Below are 23,396 nucleotides of genomic sequence, written 5' to 3' on the forward strand. Positions count from 1 at the left end.
TTTGCTTCAGCCTACACCTTTTTCGGTCTAGATGTTATTTGTATATTGGAAACTTTTTTGTAATGTTTTCTTTGAACAGTGTATTTGTTTTCTTGTTGTCATTTTTATTCTTTCTTTTTTTTTGTGATGTCATGACCGAAATAAACTAAAACTAAACTAAACATTGCTTGATTTGCACACAAAAGCACAGCCAAAGGAAGTTAAAACAGGCTGTGATGTGAAACTAAAAAATGCTGCTCAGATTGGCTCTCATTGAATACTTTATGGGGAACATTTCCCACTTTTACAAAGTTCCTGTCATCCAAATGGAGGAGGTTACTTTTAGACTTAATGCTCCTCAGTCATATCCTCTCCTGTGTTCATTTTAAACTGTGTTCATTGTCTATTTCATTTTGCCCTTAAGGTGAACCTGAGGGTGAGCAGCCTATAAAAACCTTTCCTTCCTCCACCTCCCTTGCTTTATCTCCAACCCATTCATCCCTTTCCCCTGATATTTTCCTCTCTTATCCTCTCCATTTTAGGCCCACCTCCCAGAAAGACAGGGGAAGCTCACAGCCTCCTCCTCCTCCTCCTCCACCTCCTCCTCCTCCTCCTCCTCCTCCTCCTCCTCCTCTCCCTCCTCCCCTCCGTGTTCCCCTCTCTTCCAGCGAGCACACGCTCTCACTCATTCCATCTGATGCCGACTGGATGCCGACTGGAGGATTTCCAGCAACAGCCTGAGTCTGTGCTGCCTTACCTTTCTCCTCTCTTCTTTTTCTATCCTCCCTCCTCCATCTTTCCTCATCCTCTTCTATAACATCTGCAGCTTTTCCTCCTCAGCCCGTCTCTTTTCTTCCAGCATCCCGGCACCAGGATGTGGCACTCGGTGGCTCTCCTCCTTTCTGGATTCTCCGCTTTGATTCCCGGTGAGCCCGTCTGCGTCTCTCTCTGTCTCTCTGTCTCTCTTTCATTCAGGAATCTGGCTGCAGCAGCCACCTTTTGTACAAATTCACAAAAAGGAGTGGATGTTTTGGACCCATAAAATAAATAAGAATTTAAAGTGGGGGAAAAAGACTCCAGGTGAAAAAAAAGTGATGTATCTCACCTGTTTGCTTGCTTGTTTACCTCTCCTGGTCTCCTTTGCCACCAGTGTGTTCTTGTTTCCTCTGGAAACACATGTTGAGGGCTCGGATTCACCTGCATGACACGTCTCAACAGCAGGATCAGCATCCGATAAGATGACAAACACCAGAGAGCAGATCAATCTAAGCTGTCATTACATATCTATCTGTGTAAATTCGTCTTAATCAGGCGATTTCAATCTCAAAAGCTGGAATGGATCAATTGAATTGCATGTATAGATGTCAGGGCTGCCGGCAGCTGCATGTCAGAGCTGAGAGCTGGGAGCTGGGAGGGGAGGGGGTCAACTTTCCCAGCGGGGAAATTGTTCTGTGTGTGTTTTTTAGGCGGTTGTTAGATCATAAACTACCACAAACAACTCCAGTTTTTCCTCTGCTTCGACATGCTTTTGAAGGGCTTTTGCTGCTGTTTTATTCTCAGCTCAGACATTTCCTTTTCCTACACAGTTCAGCCCATAGCGGTTCCCTCCAGCTCTTCTTCTTTTTTTGGTAACAACATCTACAGAACTGTCTCAGAAAATTTGAATATTGTGATAAAGTTCTTTATTTTCTGTAATGCAAAAATGTCATACATTCTGGATTCATTACAAATCAACTGAAATATTGCAAACCTTTTATTATTTAATATTGCTGATCATGGCTTACAGCTTAAGAAAACTCAAATATCTTATCTCAAAAAATTTGAATATTCTGGGAATCTTAATCTTAAACTGTAAACCATAATCAGCAATATTAAAATAATAAAAGGCTTGCAATATTTCAGTTGATTTGTAATGAATCCAGAATGTATGACATTTTTGTTTTTTTAATTGCATTACAGAAAATAAAGAACTTTATCACAATATTCTAATTTTCTGAGACAGTCCTGTATTATTTACGGATGAGTATCAGGGCCAGGCAGGAGAAAAATAAAAATAACTGGAGAGGAGGAAGATTTTTTTTTCATTATGCACTTCGAGAAAAAAGTCAAAATGTCGAGAAAAAAGTGGAAATGTTGAGAAAAAAGTCAAAATTTCGTGAATAAAGTTGAAATGTTGAAGAAAAAAGGCGAAATTTCGACTTTTTTCTTGAAATTTTATTTCAACATTAATCTTGAATATTCTGGGAATCTTAATCTTAAACTGTAAACCATAATCAGCAATATTAAAATAATAAAAGGCTTGCAATATTTCAGTTGATTTGTAATGAATCCAGAATGTATGACATTTTTGCACAATATTCTAATTTTCTGAGACAGTCCTGTATACTAATCTAGATGTCTTGAGCACTTTATTATATGATCTGTTGCATTCAAACGTGGCACAAAGGACGACAACAGTCTGGGTGAAGTTCAGATGTGTCGTGTCATGATGGGCAAATCACTGACAAAGGAAGCTCAGAAAACCACATTTGCAAAACATTCTTTATGTTTTTTAATTGGTTTTTCACAATTGTTATCAACTTCAAGCCCTTTTAAATGAAACTAATTATACATTCACTAGAGCCAAATAAATTAATTGATAACAGAATGTTCTTCACTTTTCTCCCTTTGTTGACTTCTTCCTAGTTTCTCTCAATTAATATAAAATATTTCAGTCAGACGGAGGGGGCTGAACCTTTCCTCCACTAATTATATTCAAGGTTTAAAACTCTAAAAGCCAAGATACATTTGACTAATGGTGATAAAATATTATGCTAATTTTATCATTAAATGTCCCATTTCTCAGCCTCTCCTCTGGCACTTTTCTTTTCTTTTTAAGCCATCTCCATTTTATTCCCAATTAATCTTCTTAATATGAGGCTTTTTCTTGGTGTACTTTTTATTATACTCACTGCGTGTTCACTTTTTGCTGGGGACGGGACATTAATAAGACCAAACAGATTGGGTGAACGGGGGTCAGGGCTACATTTGTCATGAATATGAACCTAATTAATTGATAGGCTAAATGATCAATGCAAAATAAATCTGTATTGACTTATACTAACTTTCATGTGTATTGGTTCACCTGATACAAACCTGGTTCGATTCAAACCTTTGTTTTCAAAAACTACTAAAGAAACATTTTGAAAACTTCCAGAATATTCCAGGATTTTATTAGCAATTTAAATTGCAATATTTGAACATAATTTAAATTATATTTACATACACAATAAATACAAACTTATTAATAATCTCTTAACTATCCAGAATGCAAAAAATAAACATTTGTCTTAAGACCACTCAACATTGTCTGTCTAAATAAATAAATTAAAGGAGCTGTATGTAAGAGCAATAATAAAACGAATCATAAAATGACCCCGATATGTCAACAGACATTTAAAAATCATGTTCATTTCAAATACTTATGTCACTGACAACAGCACTCAAGCCAGGATATTCCCGTTTAAAAAGAGGAGTTGCAGCCCTCAACTGATGTTTATGTTGTCATTTTTTGTTTTGGGCTAAAGCTCCACCCTCCACCTATCTCCCAATCACCAAGTCAGTATTGTTTCTGAAGCTCCACCCTCCACCTATCTCCCAATCACCAAGTCAGTATTGTTTCTGAAGCTCCACCCTCCACCTATCTCCCAATCACCAAGTCAGTATTGTTTCTGAAGCTCCACCCTCCACCTATCTCCCAATCACCAAGTCAGTATTGTTTCTGAAGCTCCACCCTCCACCTATCTCCCAATCACCAAGTCAGTATTGTTTCTGAAGCTCCACCCTCCACCTATCTCCCAATCACCAAGTCAGTATTGTTTCTGAAGCTCCACCCTCCACCTATCTCCCAATCACCAAGTCAGTATTGTTTCTGAAGCTCCACCCTCCACCTATCTCCCAATCACCAAGTCAGTATTGTTTCTGAAGCTCCACCCTCCACCTATCTCCCAATCACCAAGTCAGTATTGTTTCAGCATCCGGGTTGCCAGCTCGGCTCTAATTATCGCAGCCATGGCAGCCTACGTTCCTGCTGCATTCTGCAGCCTACCTGGCAACCTCTGGTCGGGGGGAGGAGGGGGAGGGTACACGCCGCTCAACAATATTTTGAAAGTGACTGCAGTACCAGTTTTGGACATTTCTTACAGAAGGCTCCTTTAAATATAACTTAAAAAACAAAAATTAATAAAAATGGAACCTTCCTTCAGGTTAAACACTACTGCTTTTGTCCACAAGCACAGCCAAACTCAACGAAAAATGAAAGCTCCTTTGGGCTGCTTTAAGACCAAGTCATCAGCCAATCAAACGTGCGTTTGAGGAAAAAAAAATGGACCGGCAAGTGAAAAGGGGTAAATATAAGTCTGAACATAATGAAAATAATCCACTTAATAATGGTAGGGTCAATTTATTTATTTATTTATTCATTAGGAGTTTGCATGTTCTTCCCGTGCTTGCGTGGGTTTCCTCCGGTTACTCCGGTTTCCTCTCACAGTCCAAAAACATGCTTGCTAGGTTAATTGATCATTCTAAATTGCCCGTAGGTGTGAGTGTAAGTGTGTCTGGTTGTTTGTCTGTATATGTGTCCCTGTGATAGACTGGTAACCTGTCCAGGGTGAACCCCTGCCTCTCACCTGAAATTAGCTGGGATAGACTCCAGCAGACCCCTGTGACCCTGCAAAGGATAAAGCGGGTATAGATAATGGATGGATGGATGGATGGATGGATGGATGGATGGATGGATGGATGGATGGATATTTATTTATTTATTTAAAGGACAATGTGCAGGTACATTAAAAAGATGGCTGCACCAGAGTTAGCCACAAGCTAATTTCCATCTGTAGTCCTTGACAAACATAAATAGTACACATTAGGGTTTACAATGACAGTATTCAAATGCAAATACAAGAAACAGACTACTGAAGCCACAATAAAAGGTTAACATTTAAAGCACTTAGTGCAAGTACAAAATACAGACTGATTAAAATAACATAGATTAGAATAATTGAACCTAAAATAAGGTTGGGTCAAGGTAAATAAATCAGAAAATGCAAATGCCATCAATGTCGTCCGGTATTTTCAATGAGAACAGGACTGACTATCCAAAATCTAAATAACCTATATATCTGAACTCATTATTTAATGCAAATAATGTTGCTTAAAAGTTGGTGGGGACAATTTGAGCCTCCTGAAAAGTTGGTAGTGTTATGTCCCTACCGTCCCTATGCAAACCTACAGTATGTCCTTGCTGAAAACACAGACTGAATCCTCTCCTGTGACCTTTTTCTGCTTGTGTAGCGTCTCTGCAGGGTCCTCACCAGAGAAACCTGCTGAAGAATCTGCTGAAGGATTACAACCGGATGGAGCGGCCGGTGGGCAACGACTCCCACGCCCTCACCGTCCACTTCACCCTCAGTTTGATCCAGATCATGGACGTGGTGGGTGCACACCGCCCCGGCTGCTCTGCTAGAATACTAACAGCCTGAAAAGATACTAAAGCTATCCAGGAAAAAGAAAGAAAAAACAAAAGAAATGGAATAGGTGCCACAGTACAGCGTCTGTTTGCTTTTGCCTGAAGCTGCATGTTGCAGGTGTTAATAGGAAGATAACATTATTTTTGTGGATTTGATGGTGAAATCTGTGCCGTGAATGCAAAATTGTGTTCAGTTCTCTCTCTGTCTTAGTGATGCACACTGCACATGATTTAGATGCTAAGATGTTTCAAACATGTTTTGCAGGATGAGAAGAACCAGGTGTTAACCTCTAATATGTGGTTACAGATGGTAAGAAACCCTCTGAAGGTTCTGAATGTTGGGCTGAGAATGATCTGCAGTTTCTGTCTGCAGCCTGTGATGCTTGTGTGAGTTCGTTTAAAGTCACGACGACTGCTGCATCCCAGGAACGGTTTCTCTATAACCCTTGTGCTGTCTTTGGGTCAAAATGACCCAATTCTTCTATCCTTCTTTCCTCCTGCTCTCTCCTTCCTTCTTCCTTTCCTCTTTTCCTCCTTTTTTACCCTCTTTTACTCCCTTTTCTTCCTACCTCCCTTTCGTCATTCGTTCCTTTATTACCTTCTTTGCTTTTCCTTCCTTCTTCTCTCCCTTCTTTCTTTCCTTTTCTCCATTCCTTCCTCCCTCCCTTCTTTCCTTTTCTCCCTTCCTTCCTTCCTTCCTTCCTTCCTTCCTTCCTTCCTTCCTTCCTTCCTTCCTTCCTTCCTTCCTTCCTTCCTTCCTTCCTTCCTTCCTTCCTTCCTTCCTTCCTTCCTTCCTTCCTTCCTTTCTCCCTTCCTTCCATCTTTTCTCCCTTCCTTACTCCCTTTCCTACTTCCTTCCTTCTTTCCTTCTTTTCTCCTTTCTTCCTTCCTTCCTTCTTTCTCCCTTCCATCTTTTCTCCCTTCCTTACTCCCTTTCCTACTTCCTTCCTTCTTTCTTTCTTTTCTCCTTTCTTATTTACTCCATTCTTTCCTTCCTCTCATCTTTTCTCCCTTCCTTCATTCCTTCTTTTCTCCCTTCACCCTCCCTTGACCCAAAGACAGCACAAGGGATAATTGTAAAACAACAAACATAAGAGAATGTGGGGGTGATATGTTGAAACTAACCCCCCGGCCATCACCTGTAGTCACAGCTGTCACGTGTGTGTGTGCGTTTACAGACGTGGTTCGACCACTACCTGCAGTGGAACCAGACGGAACATCCCGGGGTGAAAAACCTGCGATTCACCATCGATCAGATCTGGACGCCGGACATCCTGCTCTACAACAGGTAACACACCTGAACACACAGTTTAACCTTTGTGCTGTCTTAGGGTCAAGGAAGGAGGAAGAGAAGAAGGGAGGAAAGAAGGAAGGAAGGAAGAATGAAAAGAAGGAAAGAAAGAAGGAAGGAAGGGAGAAAAGAAGGATGGAAGGAAGAAAAGAAAGATGGAAGGACAGAAGGAAGGAAGGGAGAAAACAAGGAAAGAAGGAAGGAAGGAAGGAAGGATGGAAGGACTGATGGAAGGAAGGAAGGATGGAAGGAAGAAAAGGATGGAAATAAAGAAGGAAGGAAGGAAGGAAGGAAAGAAGGAAAGGAAGGAAGGAAGGAAGGAAGGATGGAAGGAAGGATGGAAGGAAGGATGGAAGGAAGGAAGGAAGGAAGGTAGGAAGGAAGGATAGAAGGAAGGAAGGAAGGAAGGAAGGAAGGAAGGAAGGGAGAAAACAAGGAAAGAAGGAAGGAAGGGAGAAAAGATGAAGGGAAGAAGGAAGGAGAGAGCAGGAGGAAAGAAGGAAGGAAGGAAGGAAGGAAGGAAGGAAGGAAGGAAGGAAGGAAGGAAGGAAGGAAGGAAGGAAGGAAGGATGGAAGGAAGGAAGGATGGAAGGAAGAAAAGGATGGAAATAAAGAAGGAAGGAAGGGAGAAAACAAGGAAAGAAGGAAAGGAAGGAAGGAAGGAAGGAAGGAAGGATGGAAGGAAGGATGGAAGGAAGGAAGGAAGGAAGGAAGGAAGGAAGGAAGGAAGGAAGGAAGGATGGAAGGAAGGATGGAAGGAAGGAAGGAAGGAAGGAAGGATGGAAGGAAGGATGGAAGGAAGGAAGGAAGGAAGGAAGGGAGAAAACAAGGAAAGAAGAAAGGAAGGGAGAAAAGATGAAGGGAAGAAGGAAGGAGAGAGCAGGAGGAAAGAAGGAAGGAAGGAAGGAAGGAAGAAAGGAAGAAAGAAAGAAAGAAAGAAAGAAAGAAAGAAAGAAAGAAAGAAAGAAAGAAAGAAAGAAAGAAAGAAGGAAGGAACGAAGGAAGAAAACAAGGAAAGAAGGAAGGAAGGAAAGAAGGACGGAAGGGAGATAAGAGGGAGGGAGAATGAAGGAGAATTAGATCATTTTGACCCAAAGACAGCACACAGGTTAACACCCAGGCCGACATCATTGAGTAATGTAACTTCTCCCCTGTCAGTAATGTAACTTCTCCCCTGTCAGTAATGTAACTTCTCCCCCGTCAGTAATGTAACTTCTCCCCCGTCAGTAATGTAACTTCTCCCCCGTCCCTCCTCAGCGCAGATGACGACTTTGACTCCACCTTTAAGACCAATGTCCTGGTAAACTCCAGCGGGTACGCCAAGTATCTGCCGCCAGGTGGGCCTCTCCTTTTTATTTAGTTTTTAATCCCTCTCCCCCTCATTAAACCCTATCCATTACCTCCCCGCCTCCCCGAGGTGCAGCACCAGCATCTCATTCCACAATCTCTGCATGTCTCCCTGTTTTCACCATTCATATTAATATTTCATCAGTGTGAAACAGCATTCCTGGTAAGGCACTGGTTAAAATGCTTTGACGTCTATAAATAGGAGGCAGTTGCTTCCTCTGCTTCCTGTCTTAACCTAAACGCAAGATCCCTGCAAGCCTGTGAAAGCAAACGGCTCTCCTGGGTTTTCACGGGTCTTTACTTTGTATTTTCTCATGCTCTTCTTTATACACCAGATTAAAGAAGTCTGTAAGTGAAATCCCTAGTGCTGTTGAGGGGTTGAGATGGAATGGCCTTTCTGCAAAGACAGACACGTACGGCGAGCTCAAAGAGATGCCCTATCAATTCTGTTTGGTGAACAGGTTTATTAACACGCTGCTGGGAATAGGAGTCAATCACTGGAAGAATGAAAATATTGGAGGAGGGGGGTTAACACATGCTGAGAAAGAGTTGGTGTAAAAGGAGAAAAATGAGGACGATGACCAGTACTCAAGTTGTAAAAAAAATCAGGGGGGGGGGGTGGATTTTATCATATGGGGACAGATAATTTGTGCTGATTACAAATAATATAATATATTACAAATAATAGCAGTGACCAAAACACCTGCAGAAATACTGCAGGAATGACATAGCAGCAGTTAAATGCAGCCTTCTGTAAACTTTAAATATCCACTGGGCTTACATCAAATACATCAAAACACAACAATAAAAAACACTTTTCTGAACTTATCAATATGACTCTGTCCTTCACAGGATAAGTAAAATGGATCACTGCAAAAACTCAAAAACTTAACGAGAATATTTGTCTTTTTTCTAGTTAAAATGTCTCATTTTTGTGAAAAAAATCTCATTACACTTAAAACAAGACTGGAAAAAAAAAAACAATTTTCACCTGTTTTAAGTACATTTTCACTTGAAATAAGTAGAAAAATCTGCCAGTGGAACAAGATTTTTTTTGCCTGTAATAAGAAGATAAATCTTGTAACATTGGCAGATTTGTCTACTTATTTCAAGTGGAAATTTACTTGAAACAGGTGAAAATTGTCAAATAAGTTATTTTTCTGGTGTTATTTTTCTGGTGATGACTCTAAATGTTGAAATAGCAGTAAAACCACATTCATTGATGAAATGACATAAGGGATGGAAAGGGGGGATGGTAGTTTTACAGGGGGGATGATTTGGACCGTTTTTATTTCAGGGGGAGATGCCATCCCCCCTCATCCCCCCTCAACTCCAGTACTGCGTACGGCGAGCTCGAAGAGACGCCCTATCAATTCTGTTTGGTGAACAGGTTTATTAAAATGCTGCAGGGGAACATTGTGTTGGGAATAAGAGTCAGTCACTGGAAGAATGAAAATATTGGAGGAGGGGGGTTAACACATGCTGAGAAAGAGTTGGTGTAAAAGGAGACAAATGAGGAGGATGACTGATCAGAGCTGAGCCGTGTTAGGGACGGCAACAGGTCCAGGGCGGCAGGTGCACCGACATCCACACTAATAAGGTCTGCTTGTGTTTGGATTAATGGCATTTCAGAAGACAAGGGCTAACAGGTTTCAGCTCCTATCTAGATTGGGTGACATTTACAACAAGGTAATCTAGTCTCTGGGCCGTGTAATGCTTTTTCTGGGGAGGGGATTTTGAGAATGCATTCTGGAAAGAGCATCGCCTCAGAAACAGTGCGGAGCAGCAGATGAGATTCTGGTGTCTCATTCCAGCGTGTTGCTTATAAACTCACCGAATATCTTTGAAAAAGGGGGTTTCAGAAATACACTGCGAAACAATGTGCTCAAAGAGTGTAAAGGCAGGGAGAAATACTTTTACTTTATCACTGCCTCTCCCCCCCCCCCCGCCTGGTTTAGTGACTTAAGGCTGAATTATGCTTCTGCGTCAAAATGGCCCCGTGCCTACAGCGTGTGGTTTGGATCGACGCAGAGGACACGCCGTCACCTGCGGCGTGTCCTCAGGTGCAGGTCCACTGACCTGCACCTCCCGAAAATTGTAACTACGCGTCGAGGAGACGCAGACCACACGCAGACCGAGAGGGCTGTGATTGGTTCGTTTGAAAGCGAAGCATTTCCGGTTTCTGGTTTGAAGCAGTAGTGAACTTCCAGGGCTCTTTTCTTCGTTTATATGTGATTTTTTTTGTTTTGGTTTTTTGCACAATAGTTGTCCTTATTTCTTTGATTTACTGTGACCGGAAAAAGTCGGATAAACCATTCAGAAAAAGATCGCTAACTAGCGGTCGCGGGGGGTACTGCACCGCGGCGAAATGGAGTGACGGAGAGGTCCGAAGGGTTCAGCACGGCGTCACGGCTGCGGCGTGTGCTCTGCGTTGGTTTGACGCAGAAGCATATTTCAGCCTTTAGGGTGCGTCCCAATTCTCCCCCTCGCCCTCGTTTTGATCCCTCCCCCTAAATTTTGCGCGTTCCCGTGAAGGTAGTGGTGTCACAATTCCTCTTTTCACCTAGGGCTAGGGACGAGGGCTAGGGGCTGAAAATAGCTCCTTCACATCGAGTGATTTCAGATGCTGACTTCGCGAGCGAGGGGCTATAATAATTTCCTAGAATGCTTTTCGTCGTCATTTGCGGACTGAATCCAAAAAAAAAAAACATGGCGGACATTTCTTAGTGAATAAATCAATATTTTGAGTTAGTTTCTGCATAAAAATGCGTTTTGATTACATTTCTAGCGACAAATATATATTTTACTTTCATAATATTCACTCAGTGAATGTACATAATCCCTTTTTTGTCCGTTGTTCGCGAAAATATCGCCGGAGTAAAGGCTGTTAGGTTACGCGGTAGGCCACGTAACCTACGCCGTAGGCTACGTAAGCTACGCCGTAGGCTACGTAAGCTACGCCATAGGCTCTGCGTTGATTTGACTCGCCGACCGAGGGCAAACATAATTTGCAGACTCGTCTCAGATTGTGACCGAGGGAGCAAGCATTTTTTGTGGGAAATAGAGAGAAATAATCCTGTGACTCGTCAGATTTGTTTTGGATGATTCTGATATAATAGTTTTCAGAAACCACAAAGCTGTTATCTGGGTAATTGACAAACTTTCAGTCGTAGGCTCTGCGTCGATTTAACGCGGAACCATAAATCAGCTCTCGAGCCGGCAGGCAGCTTTGATTACGAAATTTTCGGAGCAAATTTCTTAACAGGCGTTATTTGGATAAACTGAGCCCAGGTTGGGGATCTTAACGGTTACTTTTACGCCTAAAAAAACATTAAAACTTAATAAAGTGCCATATTAACAGCGCTACAGCTGAAATTAAAACAGCTTTTGGCTCTCAGCTTCCTGATCAGGGTAGGGATGGAAACGAGGGGTAAGGGGTGTCATGGTTTCCCAGTGTAGTTTTTTTATTTTAACTCACTCCCCTGTCTTTCCAGATCCTGCCACCCTAATCAGCCAGAAATCCACTCATTCCCTTCACCTGTGCTTCCCCACCCAGCTCCACACCTGGTTTCCCTCATCAGCAGTTCCCCTCATATACCGGCCCATTTCCACCTTCTTGTTTGCCAGATTGTCGTGTGCTTTTGCCCCGCTTTCCAGCCTTCCTGATTTCTGTCCTGTTCCTGCCTGCCTGCCTGTAACCCTGCATGACTCCCGGTTTTTGATTTTTGCCTGCCCCCTTGGACTTGTTTGCCTGATCTGCCTGTCTGCCCGGTTTGACCCCTGCCTGTCTTTGACCAGTATTAAAGCCTCACGGACTCTGATTCTGCCTGGTGTTGTGCTTTTAGGTTCTCTGTCCTGTCTGAGCCGTGACAAGGGGGGTATTGGGACAGGCACCTGGGCCAAGTGCCCTAGATCTCAAGTGCCCTAAAATCTCCCCCTTCTTTTTTAGGGGGTAGGGAAGAAAAGAAGGGGGAGAATTGAGATTGGGCCTTAGGCACTCGTAATAGGAGTAATTATACATCTGTTTTTCCCCCAGGAAGAAAAGGCAACAACTCTATGTTAATGATGAAATCTTAAAGAGCAGAAATGTACCGCTCAAACGTGGGATCAACCTCTGGTCTCAGACCAGCGTTGAGTCTGTTATCCTACTTAATCTTTTCCAAATTCTGCTTTCATTTAACTCTCAGGGCTGATTTGCATGTCCACGGGCTCATAATGAACGGCTTTGAGAACTGCCAGGCTTCACTGGCATTTTAGTTTCAACTACTAGAGTGTGTGTGTGTGTGTGTGTGTTTGTGTGTTATAACATGCTTGATTAGTTCATTCGTATAAATACAGTAAGTGGTACAGTTTAAGACCGCTGCATGGATCATTGTGACTTCATTCTGCAGGAATGGGGTGCGTGGGGGGTGAAGGATAAGTAACAACCCACAAGTGTGCCCTCATAATTGTGTGCCTGGGTGTTCTGTGCAGATGGACCTATTGTGCATGATAAATGTGGTAATCTCATTAGGGCACCACGCTCCGTCTCTTTCTGCTTTCCTCTGTTCCTGCTGAGCTTCAGTGAACATCTGCGTGTGCAGGCAGAGCAGAGAAGAGTGACAGTCCTGCTCCCAGTTTTTTTATTTTGATATGCACGTCTTTGATCGGAGGCTTTTTCTCATCTATTCTCTGCTTCTTCTTCTCCTTCGCCCTCCAAACTGAATTTCAAAACAGTAAAGTCTCTGTGGACCTGCACCATATTAAAAAGGAACCCTATAGCAGTACACGCTCACGGTTACAAAGTGACATCTTTCAACACAATTTTTGTATAAACTGTTACATCTTCAAGTGATGGAGTGATTGGCTCTAACTCTCAACTTGATATTCAGAGACACAGACCTGCTCCCTGCACGTTGCATGGGCATACTTTCCCTCTTTCAGCACAGGGAAACTGTAGAGGTAAATATTGTCACAGTGACAACTCTCTGCCCTCTTTCCTCGTCTCTTTTTGTCTCAGGAATCTTTATGAGCACGTGCAATGTGGATGTTCGTTGGTTTCCTTTCGACATCCAGAAATGCGAGCTGAAATTTGGCTCCTGGACGTACGACGGCTGGCTAATGGACCTGCAGATGACCGACGCTGACGTCTCCGCCTACATGCCCAACGGGGAGTGGGACCTCGTCGGTGGGTTTAGGACCAACGGTTTTCATTCTGAGATAGGACTGGGCGATACATCGAGTTTACTTGAGGTATCGCGGCTTCTACTCGGTGCGATCGTGAATATTCGAGTATACATTGTCATGCATTTGCTTTTAGCCCCGGGCATTAAATTCCAGGTTTTTCTCACTCTCTCGTCTCGTCTCTCCTTCTCTGAGAGATAAAATAAGCGCACCCAGTTACGTACGTCAGTCACATGCGTGCATCGTCATACGCCCAGCAGAAAGGTAGCAGCAGCAGCCGGTGTCGGCGCTGCTGTCCGGGTCCGCCGGTCACTTCCATCTAAACTTTCCCAAACTCGCCCTGTTTGCGCCGTGAGTTCATCCACGCGGTTGCTACGCGCGGCAGACTCTCTTCAAAGCAAACTGGGACGGTTTAGTAAAGACGGGAGGGGATGTTTTCTCCTGGCACGCCGCGCTGATGCAGCTCCAACTATCTGCTCAGTGCGACGCACGTCCGCGCGCAGCCGGGCGTTTCTCTTCCAGAGCTGAGAAACGTCACCTAGCATTGCTTAAATGTGGCCACATGATATCAATCACTATCATCGAAACAAAGTCAAACAAGACTATATGACGTCATATTTCTAAAAGTAAGTGAAAGTGATGCAAAGTAAAGGAGGAAAGGATGAAACATTAAAACCAGGACCAGAACATGTTCTTAGCAGATGTTCTTCAGACAGAGAGATGCAATGTGCACCTTCTGTTTTGAAATTACAATTTTTATCTTTGTGCCACTCACTGCTTAGTAACTGTTTAATAAATACAGTTTCGGTAAATTTGACTTAATTGTGATTTCACCCCTTTTTGCATGAAAGTTTAAAACAAGCATATATTAATGCAGTATGAACAAGAATGTTTTAATGTAGACATATAGAATCATCATACTGGTGTGATTGTAGCGTCAAAGTGTTAATTCTGTCACGTCTAGAGTGTAAGGTAACCCAAACGCAGGAGAGCAGGAAGCGGGAGGCGGGAGGCAGGAGTCGGCAAAAAATAGGATTTAATTAACAAAGGCAAAAACAAAGCGCTGCTTGGCAGGATCAAAAAAACAAACTAAACAGGGATCAAAACTTGAGGAGGCAAAACATGGCAGGAAACATGAGGAACAAAACAGTACGGTCCGACAGGGAACAAGGGAATGACAAGACCAGATATACACAGGGGATAACGAGACATGACGAGACACAGGTGCAGACAATCAGGGCAGATGGGACACAGGCGGGGCAAAACAGAAACTGAAAGCTGGGGCGAATGTCAAACCTTGACAATTCAAGGCTAAGGCAAAATATCGAGATATATATTGTGTATCGTGACATGGCCTAAAAATATTGAGATATTATTATATAAAAGGCCATATCGCCCAGCCCTATTCTGAGAACATCCTGTTGTTTGTCAGATGAATCATTTCCATTCTCTGGGTTCTCAGGTGTCCCTGGCACCAGAAACGAGGTCTTCTACGAATGCTGCAAGGAGCCCTACACGGATGTGACATTTGTTATTACAATCCGGCGGCGGACGCTCTACTACGCTCTGAACCTGCTCATCCCCTGCGTGCTGCTGTCGTCTATGACCCTGCTGATCTTTGTGCTGCCGGCCGACTCCGGGGAGAAGATCTCACTGGGTGAGTGGATCAGACACACTGGAGAAAGAGCTGGAATTACTGGGATTCCTGCTTTTGAATATTATGTGGTTCTGATCACTGGTTTGATTAAACATGGCAAGCTTTGTATTTTATATCTTTTTGAGTGTTGGTTGAAAAACCTGGGTTTTTGATGAAAGAGAATTGAATGTTTTGGGCTATTAACAGATTCTTCCTCAACTGAAAAGCACTTCTTTGAAATTTTTGCATCATCCATGTTTCCATTCACTCGGTTGGCAGAAAAGGTCTGAGCTGCACGATGAAGAAAGTATTAGATAAAGGACATGCTTAACATGGCTGTGTGGACAGAGTCATGTTTGACATCATAAAGAAGACAGCAATGAAATACAAGATATACGAAAGGATAATAGTGAGAGATCTATATGATTTTCTCACCTCTGAGTATATTGTGATAGTTGTGCATCAGCAAAATATTGATCATGTTGATTCTCCATACAAGCACTGCAAAAACTCAAAATCTTACCAGGAATATTTGTCTTATGAATGAATGAATGAATCAATGAATAGCCTTTATTGTCTCCAGTCTGGCATCCCAGCACAGTGAGATGACAACCAGGGCACAGACAAAACAAATAATATAAGACATGAGTCAACTGGTGAAAACGGATCAGAAAGAATGACATTGGGGATGGGGGAGGGAGGAGGGGAAAAAAAGGCATCCTCATACTGTGTATAAATTCACAGTGTGAAAGTGCAAAAAAAACACCTCTGCACAGAAAGCAACATGACAAATTTAACATCACAAGGCTTGCACATGTGTGTGTGTGTGTGTGTGTGTGTGTGTGGGGTTTCCGGCACAGTACCCCAAGTGAGCACCGCAGCCAGTGGCGCGGCTCTCAAACCTGTTGACTGCGTTGGGGGGGGGGGGCTGGTGATAACAGGGAGGGGCCGAGGAAGGCGTTGAGTTGAGGGAGGTGTGTGTATTTATCAGTAAGTGTCTGTGAAGCGATGAGTCCCTCCGTGAACCTTCGCCCAGAGCTGCTCTCAGCCAAATGTCCTTGATGTTATCAGGCGGCTCGGTGCAGTTCTGAGACAGGGATCCGCAGGTGGTCGTGGGAGAGGGGGAGGGTTAGTGGGGGGGGGGGGGGGGGCAGAGTCATCGTGTTTACATTCCACCAGGAAGATTGTGACCAGGAGCGATCGGCCTAAGACTGCTCTGTCAAGGGCAAATTATAGAATCAACAATTATATTGAAAACAGGCAGCCTCAGTCATTTTCCCTCTGCCTTCAGTCTCTGGTTCATCAATGGCAACTCCAATCAGACGAATTTGTGATCACTTCCCGCCAAGCCGAGCTTCCAACTTCTCCAAGGTGTTATCAATCTTGCCAATGAGCTCAAAAACCGCTGCTAGCCTGCGATTCTGTTCGAGAATCGCATCCAGCTTACGGCTCTGCTCCTCAAACATTAAAGTCAGAGCATTGATCGCCTTGCTTGATCCTTCAGCCACGTCAGGCAGCTCTGAAAGAGCCAAAAGAGCCAAAATTATTTCTAGTTAAAATGTCTCATTTTTATTCAAAAATCTCATTACACTTAAAACAAGTCATAACCAGAAAAATAACTTGTTATTTGACAATTTTCACCTGTTTCAAGTAAATTTTCACTTGAAATAAGTAGAAAAATCTGCCAGTGGGACAAGATTTATCTTCTCATTACTAGCAAAAAAATCTTGTTCCAGTGGCAGATTTTTCTACTTATCTTAAATGAAAATCTACTTGAAACAGGTGAAAATTGTTGTTTTTTCCAGTGATGAGTCTTGTTTTAAGTGTAATGAGATTTTTTTGACTAAAAATGAGACATTTTAATTAGAAATAAGACAAATATTCTTGTTAAGATTTAGAGTTTTTGCAGTGAGGAAACAGCTGATCACTCATGCGACCAGTCGCGTGATTTAAATGCTCAGGATGTTCTGAATTTTCACGAAACCTATTTCCATCCCCTGATGTGTGCACGTCAACATTATTTATTTTATTAGGAGCTTTCTAGTGTTCCAGCTGAAGAAGCAGGTAAAAAAAGCCAACCCCGCCCCGGTCTTGTCGCACCACTCACCATTGTTCAGCGTCAGCGTCAGTGTTTGCCCCTGAGGAACCTGCAGGCTCTGCAGCAGCGACGCTGCTCCAAATCATCACGTCCCATGATCCCACAGGTGTTGTCCAGAACTGAGGGGGTCATTTTAAAGATGGGATACATTCACTAGCCATCCTGTCTCTTGCTGCTACTTCTAGAAACCACTGGTCTGATCATTTTCCAACAGGCTTTCATACTCATGTCATGTTTCTCCCAAGGTCTAGACTTCTCCATCTTTCTTGAGCAGACCTGTAACCAGGCCTTAATCCATAATTACATTTTGTAAAGCTGTGTTTCAGACTTGTGACCTCACTCAGACTTAAGCTCTGTTTTGGACTTTTGGACTTGGAATTCTTTCTTTCTTTTATGTTTATTGGATATGGACATAGCAATTACATTGGACAAACCAGATGCATTGTTTAAGTGTTTTAGCACAAGTGCTAATTCGGAACACTTGTCCATAGGCAGCTTTTGAATAGAATAGAGAGCAATAAAATATTAAAGGAGCTTGAGGCTGGATTTATGAAAAAAAATTGTATACGTTTTAAGTTTTCTAGTAATAATGTCAGATGAAGCGTTCCAAACCCAAAAGAATGTTTCCTCTTGTATCTCTCCGTTGCCTTGAACAGGCTGTTGCTGCAAAATGTGCTGCAATTCGGGGCCCAAATTTCCCGCGCTGTCCTGCGGATGTGACGTCACATGACGCTGCATGTGCGTTCTCCCCGTTCTCCCGTGCCGGCTTCACTGTTGGCTGCAGTACCCCCGACTGCCGTCGTGGCGAAGGGTGGCGCTAGAGAGTCTCATTTCTTAAAAGGAGCCTCATGCTCCTTTAAGATAACAAGAATGGGAAAAAAAATAAAAATAATAAAATAAATAAATGAAAAGGAAAAACAAAAAAAACAAACAACAAAACAATTGGAAAGGAAATCAAAGAAATACAAACAATTTTCAATTAGAAACATAAAAAGACAACAAAGCAAGCAGTCAACAAGTTAAAAACCAGAACTTGTGCACTAACTGCATTTGGACCTGAACATTAGATATTGAGTCCTGATTAAAAACAAATATTTACATGCCATAATGATTTGGCATAATATCTTAGGTAATATCTACATTAAGATCATCAGCTTGGGTCATACATGCATGAAGCTTGGGAATGTCCATGTGGGGCTTGCTGGATGATAAACTTAGAACTCATTTTTGTTGTCTGCAGCCTGTTGATGTTAACAGGAGGCAAATGGTGCAGTTGACCTTGGAGTTAAGCTGTTCATTTGTTTTGTGTAAGTTTTATTGATGGGAAAAAAAATTGCTATTCAGTGTACTAAGAACATCTATATTTTATAAAATCCTCAAAATGTGTTTTAAAAAAGACTTGAGTTTTTGTTTAATGACTTGAACGAACACTGAAGAGACTCAGACCTGAGGTTTGGTGACTTTACTGCAGTTCTGCTCTGTTTTTAAGCAGTGGCACCTCTACAAACCACACTTTTGTAATTTATGTATTTATTTCAAAACAGCGACAGTGCACTATAAAACATTAATCTTTTGCAAGAGAATATGCATTGTGCCAGGTTGTAGCAACTAGCTATTTTCCACCTGTAGTCCCTTGGCAGGTTGATGGAATACTGCATAAAAATTAGTATAGAAAAAGAAAGAATAAGTTAAAGAGCACCTGACAAAACACCAGTGTTTGGCCAATTAAGTCAAACAGATATGTGGTCAATTATTCCGACCCAGGCTGTTAGTGTTCTCAGTAAGGACGCATTTGTGTGTAATGGATTGAAAAATTAAAGAAAAAGCTCAATTACATGCCATTTTTCATCCCATGAAGTCTCCATAAAGAAACTATGAATTTTACTGCCTAAGACTGAACGCTCATCCAAACCAAATCAATCAATAAAAGAAAGAAGCACAGAAGTAGCAGAGGGGCCTGTCGGGATGCATGAAGGAGGCAAAGAGGGAGGATGCACAGCTTAGAAGTGAGGGATTAGAGAAGACGGACAGATGAGAAACTTGAGGGGGAGGAATGGAGAGCAGTGGGATGAATGAGGACGAGTGAGGAAAGCACAAAACAGAAACTATCAGATGAGACATTTATACGCTAGAAAAGACAGGATGCTTTGCTGCAAAGTCTATTCCATTATCAGTCTCATCTTTTGTCTGAAGATGAGTGATATTTAAGACTCCAGATTTTCTGACAGAGCTACAACAATAAGGTGACTAACAAAAATAACCTCAGTTTGGATAAGGGTGGAAGTGTTTCAGATGTTGAATAACAAAAACAGCTGGCAACCTGTGTTTTTAACCTTTTTCTGCATTGTTTAATCACTCTTAGCCAGTACTGGAGTTGAGGGAGGATGAGGGGGGATCCCCCCCTGAAATAAAAACAGTCAAAATCATCCCCCTGTAAAACTGCCATCCCCCCTTTCCATCCCTTATGTCATTTCATCAATGAATGTGGTTTTACTGCTATTTCAACATTTAGAGTCATCACCAAAAAAATAACACCAGAAAAATAACTTATTTGACAATTTTCACCTGTTTCAAGTAAATTTTCACTTGAAATAAGTAGAAAAATCTGCCAGTGGGACAAGATTTATCTTCTTATTACAAGCAAAAAAATCTTGTTCCACTGGCAGATTTTTCTACTTATTTCAAGTGAAAATCTACTTGAAACAGGTGAAAATTGTTGTTTTTTCCAATGAAGAGTCTTGTTTTAAGTGTAATGAGAATTTTTTACTAAAATGAGACATTTTAACTAGAAATAAGACAAATATTCTTGTTAATATTTTGAGTTTTTGCAGTGATCCATGTTACTTATCCTGTGAAGGACAGAGTCATATTGATAAGTTCAGAAAAGTGTTTTTTATTGTTGTGTTTTGATGTATTTGATGTAAGCCCAGTGGATATTTAAAGCTTACAGAAGGCTGCATTTAACTGCTGCTATGTCATTCCTGCAGTATTTCTGCAGGTGTTTTGGTCACTGCTATTATTTGTAATATATTATATTATTTGTAATCAGCACAAATTATCTGTCCCCATATGATAAAATCCACCATCCCCCCTGATTTTTTTTTTACAACTCAAGTACTGCGCTTAACTGATCTTTTTTAACAGACAGATAAAAGACCCTGATTATACAGAATCGACTCAAATGCTTTTAAACCATAACGCTGTCTATTGAAGACATAATTCAAGTATGTTTTACATGTTGTTGATTGTCTGATTGATGATTCCAGTCTGAGTGGGAGGTAATCCATGGCATCACTGTCTAGAACAGGGATCAGCAACCCGTGGCTCTAAAGCCACATGCGGCTCTTTAGCGCCGCCCTAGTGGCTCCTGGAGCTTTTTCAAAAATGTTTGACCTTTTTTTTCCCTTTTTTTCTTCTTTTTTTCTCTTCTTTTTTCCTTTTTTTCTCTTCTTTTTTCCTTTTTTTCTCTTTTTTTCATTTTTTTCCTTTTTTTCTCTTTTTTTCCTTTTCTTCTTTTTCCCTTTTTTTCTTTTTTTCCTTTTTCCTTTCCTTTTTAATCTCAACATTTTGACTTTTTTCTCTGAATTTTGACTTTTTTCTCGACATTTCGGCATTTTTCTCGAGATTGTACATCAACATTAATCTCGACATTTCGACTTTTTTCTTGAAATTTCGACTTTTTCTCAACATTTTGACTTTTTTCTCGAAGTGCATAATAAAAAAAAAAAAACTTCCCCCAGTTATAACTAATATAGATACATGCAGCATGATTTGCCTTCATTCTAAGGCTTATACAAGACTTAATGTTTTGCGGCTCCAGACATATTTGTTTTTTTGTGTTTTTGATCCAATACGGCTCTCTCAACATTTTGGGTTGCCGACCCCTGGTCTAGGCATATCCTCAACTCCAATACAGGAAGCATTATGCAGCATTTCCCCAAAGTCCGGCAGGAAAAAAAGCCACACATACGCGAACAATTAACCTATTGATGTAATTAAGGCTAGTGAATTGATTAGTGCAAGAGGGCTTATAGACTGCCTTCCAGGAAAACACTCTGGACTGTCACTTTGCTTGATGGAGGAGCCCCAGGAACAAAGTGGCCGGGTCTTCGGGGTTACACAAGCATGCTTTTTACAAGGAGAGACTTCATTCATGAGGAGTAAATCCAACATAAAATAGGTATCTTCAATTTATCTAGCATCCTTAAAGCATTTAAGGGCTGGAGTTGAATTGATTGCGCCACGGGAACAGTTATGCCAGCGCAGCAGTCCTTAAATCCTATCTGCTGGACACGTGAGACGGATGGTGCCAGGCTGGACAGATGAAGACAGACTTCACAGTAGGAAGGTGTGAAGTGTGTGTTCACGTGCAAGAGGCCGAGCAGCTTAAGAAGCGGTTGTTTTTGCCGTGTGGTATAATTGCTTTCTTCCGGTCCAGGTACAGAATGTCGAGAGATAATTCATGGTTTGAGCAAAAGCAGGTCATTTACATAAATCGAAGAGCAGCTCATCCTGAGTGGGGCCATTCATCACAACACCAAACACACCGTTAGAGTTTCTCTTTGGATGGAAAAGCTTAACCACAATATTGAATATTGAACTAAATGTAACTGAAGTATTAAGAAGTGTCTGTGTGTTTGTCTGTCTGCAGGGATCACCGTGTTGCTGTCTCTCACTGTTTTCATGTTGCTGGTTGCAGAAATCATGCCTGCCACGTCGGACTCTGTCCCTCTCATAGGTACGTAAAAAAAGCAAAGCAGAAGTGTGTTTTCATGTCTGTTAGACGCAGTACTGGAGTTGAGGGGGGATCAGGGGGAGCCCCCCTGAAATAAAAACGGTCCAAATCATCCCCTCTGTAAAACTGCCATCCCCTCTTTTCATCCCTTATGTCATTTCATCAGTGAATGTGGTTTTACTGCTATTTCAACATTTAGAGTCATCACCAGAAAAATAACACCAGAAAAATAACTTATTTGACAATTTTCACCTGTTCCAAGTCAATTTTCACTTGAAACAAGTAGGAAAATCTGATTTTTCTACTCATTTCAAGTGAAAATCTTGTTGTTTTTTCCAGTGATGAGTCTTGTTTTAAGTGTAATGAGATTTTTTTTTTTACTAAATTGAGACATTTTAATTAGAAATAAGACAAATATTCTTGTTAAGATTTAGAGTTTTTGCAGTGAGGAAACAGCTGATCACTCATGCGACCGGTCGCGTGATTTAAATGCTCAGGATGTTCTGAATTTTCACAAAATCTCTTTCCCTCCCCTGATGTGTGCACGTCAACATTATTTATTTTATTAGACCGTTTCCAGGAGCTTTCTAGTGTTCCAGCTGAAGAAGCAGGTAAAAAAAGCAAACCCCGCCCCAGTCTTGTCGCACCACTCACCATTGTTCAGCGTCAGCGTCAGTGTTTGCCCCTGGTTAAGATTTTGAGTTTTTGCAGTGATCCATTTTACTTATCCTGTGAAGGACAGAATCATATTGATAAGTTCAGAAAAGTGTTTTTTATTGTTGTGTTTTGATGTATTTGATGTAAGCCCAGTGGATATTTAAAGCTTACAGAAGGCTGCATTTAACTGCTGCTATGTCATTCCTGCAGTATTTCTGCAGGTGTTTTGGTCACTGCTATTATTTGTAATATATTATATTATTTGTAATCAGCACAAATTATCTGTCCCCATATGATAAAATCCACCATCCCCCCTGATTTCTTTTTACAACTGGAGTACTGGTTAGACGGACTCCCAGCACTCCTTTAGACGCTGCTGTCATGGCAACATTTAACGGCTGTCAATAGGAAATCAATGTCACTGAAGATGCTGCAGAAAGTTGAGTATTTTCAGCCGTTTTCACTCCGTGTGTCCAAGGTTGGTCTGATACACCTCCGTCACACCTCGCTGTCCCGCTCGCAGGGGGCAGAGATGGACCGGGGGGTCAAAGGTGAAGCACCTCAGAGCTTGAGTCACTCAGCCGTATCCATGCTTGTGTATTCAAGATGTGGCACAGAGGAATGTGCCACTAAACTAAGACGCTGTTGCAGCTGACCTGAATTTGTGATTCTTACCAGAAGGCCCATCCAGACAGTATGGCCCAGTCCCAATCCCCCCCTAGTCCTACTTTTCAGCCCGACCCCTAGATTTTGTGCGTTCCCGTGAGGGTAGTGGTGTCCCAATTCCTCTTTGCATGTAGGGGTAGTGGACATAACGAGGGGTAGGGGGTATGAATCTAGCCCTTAAAAGCTACGGATTTCAGATGCTGACTTCATGACGGAGGGCTAGAAAAAATTTCCCAGAATGCTTTACGTCATCATTTGCAGACTGAATCAAACAAAAAAACATGGCGGACATTTCTCATTTTTAGTGTATAAAATCAA

General features: G+C 41.8%; 1 protein-coding gene across 1 annotated transcript in view; it reads left to right on the top strand.

Annotated features, from left to right (window-relative positions):
- The first annotated feature begins 672 nt into the window (after positions 1-672).
- The window catches only part of chrna11 (cholinergic receptor, nicotinic, alpha 11), a 37,700-nt gene continuing 14,976 nt past the window's right edge, over positions 673-23,396 (top strand). The window contains exons 1-8 of the mRNA XM_061741775.1: positions 673-905; positions 5,311-5,450; positions 5,751-5,795; positions 6,664-6,773; positions 8,034-8,113; positions 13,123-13,290; positions 14,749-14,943; positions 21,672-21,758. Coding sequence (XP_061597759.1) covers positions 854-905; positions 5,311-5,450; positions 5,751-5,795; positions 6,664-6,773; positions 8,034-8,113; positions 13,123-13,290; positions 14,749-14,943; positions 21,672-21,758 — 877 coding nt within the window. The 5' untranslated portion in view covers positions 673-853. The remainder of the gene's footprint in view (positions 906-5,310; positions 5,451-5,750; positions 5,796-6,663; positions 6,774-8,033; positions 8,114-13,122; positions 13,291-14,748; positions 14,944-21,671; positions 21,759-23,396) is intronic.

Source organism: Cololabis saira, chromosome 15 (assembly GCF_033807715.1).
Source record: "Cololabis saira isolate AMF1-May2022 chromosome 15, fColSai1.1, whole genome shotgun sequence".
NCBI classification, from domain to species: Eukaryota; Metazoa; Chordata; class Actinopteri; order Beloniformes; family Belonidae; genus Cololabis; species Cololabis saira.